The sequence below is a fragment of the Thunnus thynnus genome, chromosome 7 (assembly GCF_963924715.1).
Source record: "Thunnus thynnus chromosome 7, fThuThy2.1, whole genome shotgun sequence".
Lineage (NCBI taxonomy): Eukaryota > Metazoa > Chordata > Actinopteri > Scombriformes > Scombridae > Thunnus > Thunnus thynnus.
In genome coordinates this window covers 25,293,183-25,305,856 of record NC_089523.1, presented here as the reverse complement: position 1 = coordinate 25,305,856, position 12,674 = coordinate 25,293,183, and the positions used below count along the sequence as shown (strand labels likewise).

The 12,674-nt window shown below is 38.0% G+C and overlaps 1 protein-coding gene across 13 annotated transcripts in view; it reads left to right on the top strand.

Moving 5' to 3' along the window:
* Positions 1-406: 406 nt before the first annotated feature.
* robo2 (roundabout, axon guidance receptor, homolog 2 (Drosophila)) overlaps positions 407-12,674 on the top strand; it is a 343,344-nt gene continuing 331,076 nt past the window's right edge. For 11 of the 13 annotated variants that reach the window (XM_067595147.1, XM_067595141.1, XM_067595138.1 and 8 more), the window contains exons 1-4: positions 407-539; positions 1,921-1,998; positions 3,843-3,992; positions 8,651-8,782. In XM_067595147.1, the coding sequence (XP_067451248.1) occupies positions 8,665-8,782 (118 nt within the window). In that variant the 5' untranslated portion in view covers positions 407-539; positions 1,921-1,998; positions 3,843-3,992; positions 8,651-8,664. Of the gene's footprint in view, positions 540-1,329; positions 1,419-1,920; positions 1,999-3,842; positions 3,993-8,650; positions 8,783-12,674 lie in introns of all 13 variants that reach the window. The other 2 variants (XM_067595135.1, XM_067595136.1) reach the window with 2 other exon arrangements.

The window sequence follows — 12,674 nt, the reverse complement described above, 5'->3', positions numbered from 1 at the left end:
AAATTAAAAAGAATGAATTTAGGATTTAGTATTTTCCCAAAGTAATTTTATATCCGGTTGTATGGGAAGGGATTTTAGCATACTTATGTTGGGAAATAAAATTTACATACTCAATATGTACATACATCAATAAACCTAAATAATTTTAAGAATTCAGACTTCCTTGTTAGGTGATGCACTTTTTTTCCCAGGATGGTGAAGTCATGACCCGCCCTACTCTGCCTCTGATTGGCTAGTACTCGTTGCCTTCGTTGGCTGGGTTGGTTAGGTTTAGGCATGAGGAGTGAGATTGGCCAGGATTAGGGTAAGAATATCAGGATACGCCAATCAGATGCAGAGAAGGGCGGGTCATGACTTCGCCATCCTGGAAAAAAATATGGATTGCTTGATTATGGTACTGCGCATGACGTGTTGTGACCAATTAACGGAGCGCGAGGCTTTTCTAACAATTAGCTTTTATCGTTGATTTAACTCGAAAAAACAGACTCAGTGAAAATTACGCAAATTACGCTTCTGCCAGCAAGAAGAAAAGTTGAAAAGTAGGTGAAACACTGTTTTATTGATACTGAGAAAGCAAATAAAACTAATGTAATGTAACTTACTTTGGCACCTAAACTAAATTAACTAATTAGCTAACAGCTTACTTTAGTTAGGCGATTGCAGTGGAAACACTAGCTGATTTCTATTGGACCCAACAGTTTTAGCTAAACTTGAAGCATACTGGTGTCAGTGTCAGTGTTGTGAAGTTACCCAGCTTTATGGGTTCAATTTCACTATTGACTTGAATGTTTTATATGAGTGGCGTGGCAGCAATTGCGCAGAGAAGGGGAAAAGCACAGGCCAATACAATTAGTGATATGACTGAAAGCAGGTGTGTTAGACGTTTGGGGTGTTGAAGCTGATGTTTTCATGTCATCTACATACTGTATACTACATCTAATATACATTATTATTATTATTATTAATATTAATTGTTACTCAGTCTTCTTAATCTTTTCGGCACTCTGAAGCTGATTTTCCTAAAGATGTTATCTGCATTTGGTTTTGTTCATTGTTCTGTCTCTTTTCCCCAGTCTTCTAGTTTTAGTGAAAGAAACGTACTCCTCCAATATAAAACTTAAACTTATAAAGTAGGAATGGTGTTACATGGATAATGAGCTAACCCAGGTTTCCAATGGAGTTTCAGATTGGAGTCAAATAATTCAATTTTCACTTCATCATACATCAATCATTTCTCTGGTGTTTTCAGAATTTCACTCACCTTTCTGCATTTTTCAAAATCTTTATTAAATCAGGCAGTCTCATTGATATTAAGATCTCTTTCCCTAGAAAGACCTGTGAACAAGAAACATTCATTCACACAATCAGCAGACGGAAACAACACAACTACACAATAAACAAGGAATTAGAAGTGACAGGTCAGTTACCCTTAAACAGAGCTATGTGGGTTTTCTATGGATACAAAACAAGCACCTACAAAGCCACATTTTTCTTGGGGAATCACATAATGTACAATTCAGATTCAGCCTTTTAAAACAAAACAGAAAAATGAGCTATGATGCCAGAAATACTTGCTAGGTACAGTACCTTACCAGAGAAAGCCAAGACTCACTTGGTTATTTTAACATTTTTCCTGTTCCATACATACAGTACTATTATATTGTGCATGATAATTTGACACAACAACAAGAAATGAGCAATAAATGACCTGCTTATGAGCACACTGATTCTTGGTAAAATGTACAAGCATTATTCACAAAACCATGAGAGTGGTGTTTAGAGAGGTGATATTTTGGGCTGTTTTGTATCACTCAGCATTATTATTTTGCATATGCTGAATTTAGGCTTGATTGTACATCGACTATACTTAAAACTGGGGTTGAAATATTGCTACACAGAGTCGATGTTTTCTATTTTCAGGGAAGGATCTGTGAATTAAAAGACGACGATGGCATATGACTAATGTACCTTCTGAGCAGCAGGGTGTGCAGTCAGCAGGTAGGCTGTCCTTCAGCTGTAGATCTGGGTTCAAGTCCCTGCGTCAGCTATTGTTTTTATGAAAGTTGCTGAATCCCTATGACCTCAAGTTTTTCTGTTCTCCAACTGACTTGTGCTCTGTTCTGACCTTCGTGTGGTCAACAGGGGTGTAGACATTACAGGGGGTTGCCAAAATAATGTAAACACCTCAAGGATAAGCACTTAAACTCTAAAGTGATTAAAGTACATCACAAACACTGTTAGAATGGTACTGCAGGTTGAATTTGGCTGTCTACCATTTCAAAGCCTTTATTAGTTAAAAAGTACAGAATTCAGCACAGAACCAGTGTGACACAACTGACAGAGCTCAAATAGGCCAAATCTGTGCCTAAACTGCAAAAGCATTGGTTTAAAAATCATTACAACCAATGTAAACAATGCACACTTGACAGCTCTCCATGCTAAACACAGTCAACCTTTTTATTGAGTTACTGCTTAAGAGTAGTTGAGAGTTAATGCCTTGCTTAAAGTAATCTCGGAAGTTTTCATTTAAATAAATGTCTGTTAAGTCAAGTTCTATCGCTGAATGAGGTAACACAATAGTGATTGAGCCTATGGCCCACTGATGAAAGCCCTTGCATTCGCAGTATTATGAGTATCGCTAATTATGTGTCGGTGCCGAAATTCCGGGGAAAAATCTCGAGCGGTGCACAATTAGTGACACATTTTCCATCACCCAGCTGTGGTTGCTCTGCCAGAGCGGCTATGCGGACCTAACACAACAGACTTGCTCTTCAACTCACCTGTGTGGCTCCACTGTTTGTATCTCTGGGAGGTGAGGTCCAAAAACACACCTGCAATTACCTCTTATCACCATAGGTGCCGCCAAAGAGAACAAAACAGCGATCTTTGAGATTGTTACTTTAAGGACACGTTGACAGAAGTTTCTCAGGGTGGGAAGTGCTTCACAATTTAACTTTGCCGGGAATAGTTATTGACATATTGTTTATATGTATTTTGAAAAGCAATTGTTTGTATAGCCTAACATACTGGACTTTTAGGCTGATATGAATATATCAGTTTAAAAAACTGAGTACAACACATCAGTAGATGTTAATTTATTTTTAAATATATTTTTTTAATATTTAATTGTAATTCTAATAATGTTTTTAAAACATAAACACACGATATAAACAAACATTTTTGGTAAAAATCTCTTAAATTTAGCATTTCTGTATTGTCATCTCTTACTTATCTCTCACTTATCTGCAGACACATGACATTGATTAATCTGTGATATGCCAATATTGCCTGATATATTGTCCCCATTGATTATTCTCTCTCTCACATTATCATCACCATTTTGGTTTTATTGTTTTTAAATCATGTATAACACAGTGGCATGTGACATCTGTCCACCTCTCATCTAGTGAGTACCCTGTTGTCCCCATTTCCCATTTTCCTGCATCTTATTGTGAATTTCAAATGTCCTGTATTACTGTGCACTGAGAGGCTAAAGGGTCCAACATCTCAATGAGTGCTTCATGAGATGCTGCATAGATTGTGATTTGAGTGCACAGCAGCCAGGCTTGTGATTTGGAGCTCAAAAGCTGAAATGCGAACAAATGAATAGAAAAGGAAACAGCAGCACAGAGGGAATGTAAAAATCAAATTAGTTTAACTCTGTGATTTTTACTCTGTGTACATTGGCTTACCAACAATGCAGCCCCTGACAATCTACATTATCAAAGCAATCTGTCTCTCTTTTCCTTTTCTTCTCATTCCCATCCATCGGTTTTCCCCTCCTTTTCTCTTTTTTCTTTTCTCTCGCTTTTTCCCTCCCTCTGTCTTTGCATATGGGGTAGTTGGCTGGTGAAAGGGAAGAGAGCTCTGCCACAGTGCCAGTTGTGAGAGTACAGCAGAAGCAAAGAGAAGAAACTGACTCAGGCAGCGGTGGGAGCTGCACTTGTTCGTGGGATATTCAGCAGGAACACAGCGTGGATGTGCAAGTGCAGGTACTGTGTGTGTGTTTTGGGGGCTGGGTTGTTATGTAGTCATCTGTAGGACTGAAATATAAGTTCTTCATGGTATGTAATGAGAAAAATTTAAAGCATTTCACTGCAGTACTGAAGACTTGCAGTATATCTTAAACTATCCTTTTTTCTACTATTTAGACTCAATATTTTTACAACATATTTCAAAAGATAGTTAAAGGAATGCACTGTTTGTTTAAATTCAAACTGTTATGTTTAGGTTTAATCAATACACGTTATATGTACAGCGCTTAAAGTTATCAGGCACCATGCCTGATCTCAGAGCAGTTTTAAATTCACATAATACTTAATTCAATACATTTTACACATTTCCTTCTGTACAACTTTTCAGGCTCACTTTTCTTGCTTTAATCCCTGTATGAATGACATGAAGGAATGTTATTCTTCTGAATGTTAATTTTGTTTGCTGCACGGCTGACTAGGTTTCAGTTCTGGCTAACATTCTGCCCTGACTCTGTAGCTCATAAATTGCTAGCAGTAGAAGATCTCTGGGGTAAAACCATATATGTTTGCCCTTCGGGCTTAAATCTCAAGCAAGGCACTTTCTGTAAATGTCTTAAATTTTTTAAATGTTAGTAGGGAATAGATATGCAGTAAGTGACTTGAGAAAGATTATGTAAAAGGTATGACCTCAAACATGAATTTTCTTGATGGTTGTACAGTGTCACCAGAAGTGTAGCAAAATCATCACAATTCTATGTATTGACGATATATTAAACAAACAAAACAAACTATTGACAGCAGAACATTTCTTTTTATTCCACTTAAGACATTCTCATTCTCATTAAGCATTCAATACTTAGTAATATTGTTTTTGGAGCAAAATGTCAAGAGCAGACTCTTAAATTAAGAAATAAACTGTCACACAGTCTGAGCTGTCCCGCATGAAGTTTGTCCTTGTTGTCATGGGCCTTTGCACTTAGTTGTGAAATTTGTCCACTGGCTGTTTTTGGTACATTGGCACTAACTGTAAACCACTCAGGCAATCACAGCTGCATGCAGTAGCTGAAAATGTGCTGCATATTGTATCTGAATGCAGGTTGTTTGTGGGATGAATTATCTTGTGAGTGAGATCACTGAAACCTCTGCTTTGGGACCAGTTATGATATCTAGTTCATGTTGTGATCCATTTTTTTATCCAAACAAAGCATATGCTATATTTCATCACACTCATAATGTCTTTTGAAAAAAAACTTTATTGACATTAGAGGTGCCGACTTCGTTGTAGTGCCCGGTAGAGCCCCAAATAGCCTCCCAGGTCACTGTTGTGATGAATTAAGCATACCTTTAATTTACATTCATGAAGTTGTCATTTTGGGTTTGGGACCTATTTGTATATGTCCATTAATTGCAGTGCAGAAGTATTGATGATGTGTTTGAAGAAATTTAGAAATAGCATCACTATTAGTTTACATAGTTTGTCAACAAGAGGGCATTGACAAGTTTTCTTTTTAACTGTAAAATGTCTGAGTACACATCTTGATCACAGTTGTTTACTAACTAAATTGAGGGGATCCGTTTTCGAACAAACAAAAAAATTATAAAATCTTCAGGGGAAAAAAAAAGATTTCTCTTTTCTGTATTTGGAATTAGCAGTCATGCTCCAAAGACAATTTAATTGACATAAGTTCTGTTTTGTACAAAACTGTAAAATGCATTAAGTTCTCACAAACTAACTGCAAATACAGTATATTGTGAAGATTAGTATGGTCTCTACTCTATAGTGTTAGAATATAGTGTGAATATTGGACAAAGCATTTGATTCAAGGTGGTGGTATGTTTTGAAAAGAACTAGATTGTGCGCCGTACCTGACCATGATGGAGGGCAAAAGTGTTTATAGCTGTTCGGAGCAAACACACTCGAAGGCAGGGTGAAAACCTTGGGGGAACCGTGAGAATCATCTAAATATGGAGATAATGGTGCACACTTTCAGACAGTCTCTCCTGGAAGGCATTCAAAGTGTTGCACTCGTCTGTACACAGTGTACATAAAAAGTTTCAGAAATTGTTTCGTAAAGAATAAAAAAGAGAGCTCCTCCACCCACTTGGCCAGTCACTGAACAATGAAGTGAGCTTGCTTGTCGCATTGTTGATTGCAGAAAATACAGAAATTGCCTGGCTTAGTTTGAGCTCCTCAACCTACTTTTCCCCCTGGTTTTCTGTCAAGCTTAGGTAAAGTGTAAGAAAGTACAACAACCAGATTCAATCACAATTTCACATGGACTTAGATGTTTAGAATGCAGTGTCTAATAATAATTGTACTCTATTGATCGTCTCGCAGGACACCTTTGGCTGCGCACTGCCCGCTGTCCCTGTGGTCCAGCTTGACGCCCACTGCTGCAGCTATTATTATTGGTCATTTTTGCCCACTGCTACCACTTTTACTATTAGTCATGTAACTACTTGTTTTAGTAAATTAAGTTATAGCCAATTAAATAGCTATACACCAGTATCTTAAGTGTTGGCGCTGTAAGGAAGATGATAAGTAAGACACAAATACTGCTTGTGAAAATAGACAGAATAAATGTATTCAAAAAAAATACAACAAAATTTACCATTCATATGATTCACTTAGATTTGCTAAATGAAAAAAAGACCCTCTAAAGTAAAACAAACTTAAATTTGCCCCTTTTTTGTTCATAGTTCTTATTCTAGTAGAATTCTGAGCAAGGCTGGCAAAAATAGTATGCTGCTACACCGTAGAGATGGCTTTCCTGGGTGAGATGTAATGGCTGGTGATCAAATGTAATGCCTGTTGTTTGCATAATGCTGTTTTGTATTTGGAAGCAGAGCAAATTGGTTTTATTTTCTTGTCCAATGATGAAGTGGTGCATCTCTTTCTTAGGTGTCAAGATGTGAATATAAATTACTGCGTAAAAAAGTGTAGGCCAAATTGACTTCATTCTTCCTCTGGAAGCTTGTTGTAAAATGTCAGGGTGAATGATAGCACTTAGTAAACTTTGCCATGTAGTTTGCATTACTTATTAAAGTGACAGGATGGAGCTTTGTCTGCATTTAATGTCAATTGTTTTCTTACTGAAGACAGCAGTAGTGATATTATAGCCTGATGTTTTTAAAGGTACAGTATCTGTCCTGCTAGCATGTTTTGATGGACCATAATTTTATGCATGACTTCACTGAAAAAAGCTCTGTGTCATTATGTAAAACCTTATGTAAGACCCACCTGTAATTCTGGAGGATATATGTTTCATTCAAGAGGACTAAATGCTTACCCAAAGACTTAGATCTGTGTTAAAGGGGACATATTATGTACATTATACATATACATACACATGCACAGACAGAGAGACACACACACACATATGTATATGTATATATATATGTATAATATTGTTAAAAAATATTTGTGGGGACCCCAGGAAGAGTAGCTACTGTTACAATACAGACACTAATCGGGATCTAAATAAACAACTTCTCAAATACATCCGTACATGTTCAAGCCGAAATCCCAAATATAACAGTGCACAATGCAAAAAACACATGGAAAAACCTTAGCAACAACCTCAGCAACAAAGGCTATGGGCCGTTTATGGACATGCGCAGTGAGCCAACGTCCGCTCGTCAGCAAGGTAGAAAAAAACGACACAAATGCATTTCCACATACATCTCAAGTTTCTGAACTATAACCATGTTTAACATAGATATCTGACATCATAGCATTATAAAAATAACAGAAAATCACAAAAGCATGATATGTCCCCTTTAAACATTTTGTTACTGGGGCTAATCTAATTTCATGATTGTACTATAAAGGATAGATTCACATTTTTCAAGTCTATCTTAATACATTATTCAGATGCCCATATGTACAGTACATTGGCAGGGTTATTAGTTGCTGTAATTGTTCCTCATGTCCATACCAGCCCCTAAGACATCCCTTCTTAAAGCAATTTCAGTGTAAAAATGACTTCTAAAATTCAGCTGAAGCTATAATGAGGCAGGCTTCAGCAGTCTTAATTAGTCGCATCCAGTCAGGAGCTTCCAAAGTTAAAGTCTGTTGAGTACAAAATTTCCTCATTCTAGCTCAAGCTAAACTGTAGATTTTGTCCCCTGTCATGTATGTACATTGAAATCAAATCTTTTAAGGCATGGTATAGCTGGTATGGACAGGAGGAACACATACAGCAAACAAAAACTCTTTCAATGTACATATAGGCATGTGAATATTATTTTAAGACATACTTATCTGCACATTGTGTCTGTTTATTTGCTTGAATACCAATATTTTACTTAGACTGGTCATGAAGAAATACTACTTCAGTAAATGTACAGTAATGGAAATACAATAAATGTTCTTCTTGAAAGTGTGTTTACAATGTGTTATTATAATTTCATAAATTGTTGGTTTGTGAATGCTTTTTGTATTAATGGCTGTGATACTTTGGCCGGAGACTAATATTTAGTGCTGAACATTTGGTGAATTTAATGTCTGCCTGACAATTAATCTTCTCTCTGCCTGGCCTCATGAGCCCAGTAGTCTCATTTTTTTTTTTCACATCATGTGTTTAATGAGCCTTTTCACCAACTATATCAAGAAATGTGTGAGTAAAATGGAGAAAGCCTCTCACTATCTTAATAATCTTCATCTTTTCCCTCAGTAACCCATGGTGCCATGTCCACAAGGAGCAGGAGCAGCGTGTGTTGCAGGGCTCTCCCAGTGGGTGTACTGTCTCCCACCTTCCAGCTCCTTCTAATTCTCTGTGGTTGCTTACTGCATGCCCAGGGCCAGGGTAAGAATCTGATGTTTTCTATAGTTTTCTGTTTTTCTTCTTGACACAACTGAAAAACAGTAAGAGTACATAGGGCCATTTTCCCCACATAACCACACATAAAGTCCCATAAAGTAATTTTTTTGTTATCCTGGGTCACTATGGTGAAGCTAGAATAATGTGTCGGTGTACAGATTTTTATTGAATGTTGGTCTTGGGACTGTAATTTAGGGTTACAGTCTGATTCAGTTCACAGTGAAAGTTTACAGTCAAATTCAGTGGAATTTGTTGATCAACGAAACACAAGTTTGTGTTTTTCTGTTCAAATGGTATGTAATGTTTGATAGACAGTCAGACAAACACACTAAATGTTGTAGGACCATGGGGTACTTCATTACCCCTGTGCTATAAACATCAAGAAAACAATTATGTTTATTATACCTTTTAGCCCATGCATTGTTTGTGAAACAGCAAAAATATAATACAGAATGAGACTTTGCAAGTTTATAAGTGAATATTTAACAACCAGGACTGAGTCAAATAGTTAATAGATGTTTGTATCCAGGTGTATAATGTGTACAGTTACAGTATATGAGGTACATAGTAAGCTATCAGTTTGTAGACCAGATTTAATCCTCATATCCAAGGGAGACAAGGCCGCTATGCCCTCTGCTGTCAAAGCACTCCACTGGCTTCCATCCCTTCCTGTGACTGGTTTATTTATAGCATGGCAGGAATTGCTACACTAACAAGTGACAAGGGCTCAAAATACATGCACGCTTGCACACACACACACACACACACACACACACACACACACACACACACACACACACAGAAACACACATGCAGCACAAAAGTGCCAACTTTCAGGGGTGGTAAGGGGCAGCAACAAGGTTAATGCACAAGAATTGGGAGTTGTGTATCCAGCCCTTATAAAATGAGCTCTGATTAATGGCCCTCAACTGTGGCATATGTCAGGGTGAATTGTGTGGGAGGACAGGAGAGGACAAGTGCCAGACCAGGAAGAGATTAGAAGCATCTTCAGAAACAAATATCAACATAACATTTACCTGACATTTGGAATAATGAGTTTACAGTTACCCTTTTCTGTTTTGAAATTTTTCAGCCGCTTTTTCAAGGTACCACTCCCACTCTATTCTCAGTCAGCTTTCTTGGCATTAATACTGTTACTGATATTCTGTAGACTGAATATTTTTCGGTAGGGTAATTTTGATCAGCAAGCATTCAGCAGAAAAAATCGACTTCATATTTTCCAATTTTAGGAATTGCAAGTTGATCATTTCCAATACTTAAATGGACTGGGAACTCTCTGGGATTAATCATACCATCAATAAATTCAAATTATGCAGTCCTTTGGCACACTTGTATGTTATACTTTTATGTGTTTATACTAGTTTGTTTTGTTGATTCATTTATCTGTTGGTTGTGTTGCAACCAGTGATTAATCTGCCAGTTATTTTTACGATTAATCATGAATTTGTCTTGAATCCTCCTGTAGCATCCCTGGGTATTTAAACTGACCTCAGTGACCTTGCAGAGAAGTATACATAAATTCACTCTAACAAGAGACAGGTTCATTGCATAGTACAACTTATTAAAACTGAATAACTTGAATAACTCAGCAAATGTGGTCAGGAGTTTGCTGTTAGTGTTAGAGGTTACACTGTACATACACTATTACAAGAAGGAGTTATCAATATACAATGAAATGAAAGTTGCTTACACTTAAAATACCACTAGTTGCATTTACTGTCGAATTTAATGTCAAATTTAATCTAGTCATATGCTTAGAAGGTTCTTACTGCACTGTGGTTTGTGTAAAAGATAAAGATTTTCTTCGTGGCTGACATCTGGTTATTAGCTTTTCTGCTTCCCATGCTTCTGTGCCTTCTGCTGAGGATATGGCATTCTTGTCAAGGTGAACTACAGTATCTGCTGCAGAGACACAGGCAGGAGAGTTAGCTTTTCCCGTATGCTTGCAGTTTGCCATGCCAGATGCGAATAATGACAAGTCACATTTGTGGCAGAGATAAATAAGTTCATATAGTTGTTGTGTCAGTGTGAGCTTAGAAAGAAATGCATTATATCACATCACAATAATGTTTTCAAAATGTTATGTGAGGTTTTTATTTTGATATAAACTGCAAAAATAATGGTTGTTACAATCCAGTCAGGCTCTCAAATATTTACACTGTCCTCTTGTGGTCCTTGGTTGGCTGTTTTCCTAATTATACTGGCTATGTTGCCCAGTATTCTGTTTAGGGATGGTCTTAAATTGGTATTGGTTCCTGATTGGTCAGAACCGTAATACTAACGAGAAATCAGTACCGCTATTTCTGTCAGAGACCCTTATGTGAAGGAATTGACCATTTATAGCAAATGTTTATACAGTTATATTTAGTGGAAAAGGCTCTGTTGTTTGAGGGTGCTCTCAAATAATCTGAGCAGCAACAACAATTCTGCTTACAGAGCGAATTCCTCCAATAAACTAAACAAATAAATAAAGTAAACCTTAGTTAAAATCAACAATATGAAATAACACATAGGGAGGAGGTTGGGGTGGACGCGGGAGCTGCAGGAGCAAACTGTGTTGGCAAGAGCATAATCGGCAGAATGAACTGAGATAGTGACAGGTTAAAATGTCTGCGGTGTACACCTGTGTAAATGTGAGCTTGGAGCAAAAGTGCCCTTGAACGCTCGTAAACTCTTTTTTTGCTGTTCTCACTTGTTATTTTTCAAATAAAGCAAAAATTGAGTATTTATTTGACAATATAATCTAACAATTATATATTATTTCAGAGCTTAGCAAATGCCCCTAAAAATAGTATAGGGGACAAAAAATAGGCTACCCTCCGAATAAAAAAGGCACATGCAAGCCCTCCTTCCCCCTCCCTCTCTCCTCCTAGGTGTGTGGATAGAGGAGAAAGGGGAAAATGGTGGGAAGATGGGAGAAGGTCAGAGGCACACAGGCACACAGGAATGCAAGCAGCATCGCCAGCTTTGTGAATTTGTGGCCAGAATGGCATCAAAAAGGACCCATCTCACCATAGCGTTACAGAAGACATTTGAAAGGAGCAGCTCATTTGTTGGTGTCTCAGGTGTGGCGACCAGAGTGGTCAACCAGTTTCCCGGCATTTTCATCTTGCACTGTATGAACCACCGCTTGGGGTTGAGCGTAGGAGATGCTGTTGAGGAGGCTGCAGGTCTCAATCAATTTCTGTCTTTCTCTAAAAAAACTGTATAGCCTCTATTATGCTTCTGCTAAAAACTGAAGAGAGTTGGCTGCTTGTTGTGAGACACTTTCACTGCAGTGTCAAGACATAGGGCAAATTTTGAGCACAAGATGGGTAGCTTTTAGCTACAGAGCTGTAAAAGCTGTCTGTCAACAGTACCCTGCCCTATACAAGCACTTTTCAGAAGCGTCTGAACCAAAACATCAAACCGAAGCTCTACAGAAAGGGTCATGTTCTGTGGTTTATGTCATCGGCTCTGTAGTCCAGCCTTTGTGCTCAACCTAGGACTCAAGTTTGATGCCTTGGAAGAACTGTATGATTTCCCCCTCTCCCTGCAAGATAGAAGTATGACACTTCACAGGGAAGATGCGTCACTCAGTGGACAGAATCGGGTACTGAAAACCATGCCTGCCTCCTTGGGTCTGAAGACACAAGTGGCACAGCAGGCAGCGGAGTTAAACATCTTCAAAGCAGTTGAACTAGAACAAACAAATGTGAGACATGACCGTGCAATTAACTAGGGGTTGTCTTCTAATATCCTGGCTGGAAGTCTTGAGTGAAGAATTGGGTGTCTACCAGACAAAGCTGCATGACAGAGACATCAGCAGTTCCTCGCCAATATCAAAACCCTGCAGCCCTCCAGTTGGCCAGAGGAG